The sequence below is a fragment of the Antrostomus carolinensis genome, unplaced genomic scaffold (assembly GCF_000700745.2).
Source record: "Antrostomus carolinensis isolate BGI_N321 unplaced genomic scaffold, ASM70074v2 scaffold26955, whole genome shotgun sequence".
NCBI classification, from domain to species: domain Eukaryota; kingdom Metazoa; phylum Chordata; class Aves; order Caprimulgiformes; family Caprimulgidae; genus Antrostomus; species Antrostomus carolinensis.
In genome coordinates this window covers 24,539-30,326 of record NW_010316129.1, presented here as the reverse complement: position 1 = coordinate 30,326, position 5,788 = coordinate 24,539, and the positions used below count along the sequence as shown (strand labels likewise).

The following is a 5,788-nucleotide window of genomic DNA, read 5'->3' as shown; positions in this document are numbered from 1 at the left end:
AGTTTTTGCTGAGTTTACATTAAAATTTCCATGCATCATATAAAGATGATAGTGGGACACCTGCAATTTCTGCTCCAAGCTCTCCACAGTGGTACTACAGTTTGAATTCATTATGCAGTCCAATAAGCAAGAGGTATATTAGCCTCTAAATAGAGAGAGACACAGAGTGGCTCTTTCACGTGTGTGTGAGAGGCAGGCTCATAGCATGGACTTTTAGAGAGCTAATGCTTCCCAACGTGACTTACTTAGTTTGCATGGTAATTTCACATAGGAAAATTTTGTAAATGATTAAGAAAATATTCCGTAGACTTGCAAGTCTGCCACAGACCTCAGATTTTTCAGTAGTAAATTAGCACAATGCTTCTGAAAGTTGTTAAGAGAATTCCAGATGATTAAATCTGTTATTTGCATGAAAATCAAACCCTTCCACCAGGACAACATGGAGGAACTGCCTTTTGCTTTCAAGAGGTCTGTCCCTATTATCTTATGTACCATTAGTTCCATCCAACAATTATTCATGCACTTTATAGTGTGTTTAATAGGGATATTTTACTGAATCAGGACAGAAATAACAATGACTGCTGTTGCTAACCCAGTACTTAATCTTTTATTGTTGTCCGAGGGGAACAAGGCATGAATTACCTGGCACTCCATCTAGACCTGGGGAGCCTTTATCCCCAGGATATCCTGATATATTTGAAATCCCAGGAGGCCCTGGAAATCCTTCCTGCCCAGGTTTTTTTGTCCTTGGACTCCTGAAAGGAAGAGAAGAAATAATCAGTACAGCAAGGAAAATGCTGAAGTGCAATTAGAAGGACTCACCTTAGACTAAATAATAAAGCATGGGATTTTCAAAATAGAAAACAGTTCCCACTGATTTTTGTTTTATTTTTTTCAGATGATGTTGTGGAAGTTTTTCTTAAAAGAACGAAATACTAGTTCTGTGGCAAAGCTCTCTGGATAGCTAATTACATCTCACTGTGTGGAATGCTAATAATCTTGTGTCTGACAGGTAAAATATTATTTCAGGATAGGAAGTACTCAAAATATCCTAGGTATATTGAAGCAGACAAGAAAGCTGCTTTGTTCTTCTGTGTCCTGTGGAGTCAGGGGTCACAGTGTCTTAGGGTTTTTTTTGGGTCAGTTAAAACCAAAAGTTTGAGTCCAAGAAGTTCTCTACAGATAAAAAATATTAAATAGCCAAAAATCTGTCCCACCAATGACAAATTATTATTTTAAGTTGATTCAAGTTGTCAGGAAGACACAAAACACCTTCTGTTTATTCATTACAAAAAAAATAAAAAAAAGAATAATATTTAATTCTGACAAACAAACGTGAATGAGAGAAGTGAAACAGCTGTTTCTTCCAGGGCTTGATAATAAATCTCTGAATGGTGTTTGAGACCACACAGCATGTTAGTAACAACAAAGCATTAACACAAAAGAATAGGGATGAGCCATTGAACCAAGTAGGCAAAGGCAATAAGGTTTTATATCTGTGCCAGTCCTTAATCCTTTCAGAGCTAAAATGTCGGAAAACTTTTTAAAAAACCCCTGTAATTAGTTGATTCTTCCATAACATCAATCTGGTGGCTCCCTGACGGAAGAAGAACTGGTGGTGAACCATACTGAGGTAAGTGCAGCCCACTACAACAAGGTGGGTTTGAGCTGGAAGGCTGTAGGCTTACATTGCACGAGGGCTGATGGTACGAGCGAAACACTGTGCATGGGAACAGAGCAGAGGAGGGATCAGCAGGACAATCACACATTGATGGGCAGTGAGACTTACAGAAGAAAGGTAAACATCGATGGATTTGCAACAAAAAGAACAAAAGAAAAGCCACAGCATTTGTGTAACTGGAGCCTCATTAAAAATATTTTGTGAGCTGATGGCTGAGAGTGGCCTCTGGCATTTGCAGTGTGCTGGGCTCAGTGGGTGCTACATGGAAAAGGACCCAGGCTGTCTTGGAGAAGCTGGCTTGTCCAGCACTGGGCAATACACATGGCTGGTTCTGAGCAAGGGCTGGCTGGGCTGCAGCACTAACTCCAGTGACCTTCCCCACATTGGGAGCTCTCCTATACAACTGTCTACACTGTATTGCATTTTGTGACATCTGTAACACCCACAGCTGAAACAAATAATAAGTTGATCCCATTCTCTGGAATACAAACCTGGAACACCTCTGTCTCCCTTCTGTCCTGGAGGTCCTCGGCTGCCTTCCACTCTGCTTGGTTCTCCCGCTTCCCCTTTGTCACCCACTGCACCTGGGAAACCTGCAGAGCCGTAGCCATCTGGACCTGTTGTGAAGTTGCTCAAAATTAAGATGAAAGCTGAAATGTTTCTGCACGTAACAATGTATCAGCATGCTAACAGACAAGTGTAGAGCTTGTGGATTTACTAAATATAGGAGTCTTTAATGGCTCATTGAAAAAATGGCTCCTAGAGGGGAAAAAGAGGCCTTGAGGCTTTGACTTTATAAAAGGGAGGAAATTATTATTTAAATTTGTGTTCTAATCCATCTGTGTGGCAGCACAAACTGTATGAAGTTGTTTGCCAGAGCCCACAATAATGAAGCAAATTCCACATTGGGCTTTGGATGAGACAGTTAAGAAAGCTTCATTGCAAAGATCTCACCGATCAAACTTGCAGCCAACAAAATGTTGTGCCTATGAACAGGTAGAATAGGAGTCTCACTTACCTGGTGATCCTGGTAAGCCCTTAGTGCCTGGTAAACCGTGCAGTCCACTGATTCCTCTTAAGCCAGGCACGCCTGTTTTAAAATTACATTCATGATTATCATAATAGTTTCTAAGAGTCTGTAGGTATTCCTAGGCAAAAAATTAAAATGCTTCAATAAATACTATTCTGTATTAAAATCCTGTGTATTATATGCAAATTATTTAATTACAATAAGATTATTATGAAATACACCACACCATGGTTTTGTGATTGGAAAATTTTGTTATTATCCAGTAAACTCACTTTGAGACTTGTTTTAAATATCTCTGATCTGTCTGGTAGCATGCCGTTAGTTCCAGTTTTGCTGCCACAATTTTGTTAATAACTGTTTAGTTTTCCAAAATTCTCAAACCAAGACAATTATGGCATAATTATAGGCTCTAAATGTGATTATAATGAAGCTCTCCTCAGGAGAAATTAACTCTGTGTCTTTAAAAAAACAAAACCAGCCCTAACAAAATGTCTAATAGCTGCTGCTGTTACAGGTAAAATTTATCCCATCTATTTGTACCTCTCAAAATGTTACACATGATGTTAAAGCTAGACAAGTATCTCTAATCAATGGCCAGAGCTCTGGAGGACAATTCAATCTTCACAGAAATACGCATCTATCTCTCCCTTCACTTTTCTGTAAAGGCAGCCTTTATAAACATATTAGCTTAGATTTGATGTAGATTCAGATAGAGGAATCTTACTAAAAGCAGGGTAATTTCTGGCTGTACTGCAGAAAAAAATCTGCTTACTTAATATATTAAGGAATTGATTCTGTATCCTGTGATACAAACAGCTTCATTTTAAACTATCATTTGTATTTTGATAGCAAAATTCTGTCTGAGTTGTAAGTCATTTATCCTTAAAACCAGACATAGGATCAGTTTGCACTTTTTGATGATGATGTAGGACAAGTATATTGTTTGCTATCTAATGCCACATTGCAATATTCTAATACTGTACATCACTCCTCTTGCTGCATTTTAAATATTTTTTTTTCTTTTTTCTTCCCAGCTGTCAAGAAAAATGAAAATGTTTCCTGAAAACTGCTTTCCTGGTTGAGGGAGGTCATCAGCAGTTAAAGGGAGCTCAGTAGACATCAGTCATTCAGAAGCCATAAATCAGAAAGCAACCAGTGGGTCTTCATTAATGCACCTGGACTTTATGAGGAATAAATGTTTACTAGAGTAAACTCTGAACTGCAGCAAGCCCCCTTTCTTCTTATTATTCATCCCAAAGGAACAATAGCAAGTGCTCACACTGAAATGACTGAATAGCTTAAGTTGTACAAATACCTGCTTGTCCTGGTAAGCCAGGCCAGCCGGGAGTTCCCTTTTCACCTTTAAATCCAGGTGTCCCGGGGCTTCCTTGCTGCCCTGGGGGGCCAACCAGTCCTGGCAAACCTGCAGACAATGATGAATGATTGCTCATGAGTGTCCTTACATCCAATAGCCCAAAACGTGGACTTGTGCTACCTTCATTCTCACAGGCAGCAAAATGAAGACTCTCCCCTCCTAATGTCATTGTATGACACTGCGCCACTCATCCAAGAGGAAGAAAACTAAAGAGAGCAAAGGTAGGAGAGGCAGGGTATTTGAACAGTTCATTGCAAACTTCAGGTTTCTGACAACCTCAGAAATACAGTGGGCTCCTCCTATTAGAATGATAATTTCATTTCTATTGCCAGTTACCATAAGGGATTTCATTTATGTGCCCCTTCTGCCGCATCTGTTTTGCCTTTGTGACTGGAAAGCTGATTGGACAAGGACTGTTTCCTGGTGAGGTACCTACTGAAACTGCTCCAGTCTTGGCTGGAGTTTCTAAGCCCTATAATTATATGAGAAATGTGGAGCAACTGTTCTGCATTTTCATGATCCTCCTGCAATAAGATGTGTTCTTAAGTCCTGAGTTTATGATCCAGCCAGAGCCAAACCCCAGTACTCTTGCACAGTTGGCCAATGAGCCTGGCTCAAAGGCTCCCGAGTCACTGGGTCCCGGTTTCACTTATGGCAGAAAAGAGCATTGAAAGCCCACTTCCTTGTAGTACTGAGATGGCATTAGAATACCTGAGTATGCCAGCAATACAAAACTTTGACTGGACACATTATTGCTATAAAAAAAGTAAAACTCATATGAAGCAGTTAGGCTTTTGAAATTTTCTCTTAATAAGTTCTACCACGAGTTCCACATCCTTCTCACTGTTCTTTACCAACTTACAGAATGGTCAACATATAAAAAAACTTAGTGACTTTCTTTGAAGGAAAAGAGTTTTTTTTTTTTTTTTCTTCTTAAACCGGTTTATTCTTTGGAGCATTAAAAATAATATTTTACCTTCCTGTCCCAGAGAGCCAGGGACACCCTGTGTGCCCTTAAGGCCTTCAATGCCAGGGAAACCAGGATCACCGCCTTCCCCTTTTTGTCCTGCACTTCCTCTTGTGCCTGGAAAACCACAAAACCAGTACATTCTTTTAATAATCTCTATACAACCCTAAACTAACAAGCATAATGTGAAGTTGGCTGCTGAATGGGTCCTGGTCTTGCCACATAAAGACATTCTTCTAGTCAGGGTGCTTGCATAATCTGAGAGAATGAATAGCTGTCTACAGCATGCTGGCCAAACCATCATTAAATTTGTTTTTAAAAGTACTCTGTATGACACTGATGTTCAAGTATGATGCATGTGCAGGAAAATTTTAATACATTACCTAACCAACGCAATCCAAAATTGACCTGACTCTGCCATCCCATCTTCCATAATCATGGCCTGATATTACTCCTTTTGCCATTGATGGCAAAAAAAATATATATATATAGAAATGCTTACAGGAGTTGCATGTGATTGATGTCTACTGCTATAACTGTACTTTCAGTTGAAGAGGTAAATGTAGCACATATTCATTTGAATAAAGAAAAGATGAACCTCTTCAGGAGCTGTCATGAGAGCACAGGTTCAACAGCCATCAAAAGCCCATGGTAAGATCCCCCTCCCTTCCTGTGTGGACTTTAGTATGTGAAAATTAATACATCCAGAGCAACTGTGAAATTAATACCTGTTAA

General features: G+C 39.5%; 1 protein-coding gene across 1 annotated transcript in view; it reads right to left on the bottom strand.

Annotated features, from left to right (window-relative positions):
* Positions 1-5,788, bottom strand: part of COL4A2 (collagen type IV alpha 2 chain) — a gene marked incomplete at its 5' end in the record, with an annotated part of 36,611 nt that overhangs the window by 7,886 nt on the left and 22,937 nt on the right. The window contains 5 exons of the mRNA XM_010168189.1: positions 643-755; positions 2,169-2,298; positions 2,700-2,771; positions 4,027-4,134; positions 5,063-5,206. Of these exons, the coding sequence (XP_010166491.1) occupies positions 643-755; positions 2,169-2,298; positions 2,700-2,771; positions 4,027-4,134; positions 5,063-5,206 (567 nt within the window). The remainder of the gene's footprint in view (positions 1-642; positions 756-2,168; positions 2,299-2,699; positions 2,772-4,026; positions 4,135-5,062; positions 5,207-5,788) is intronic.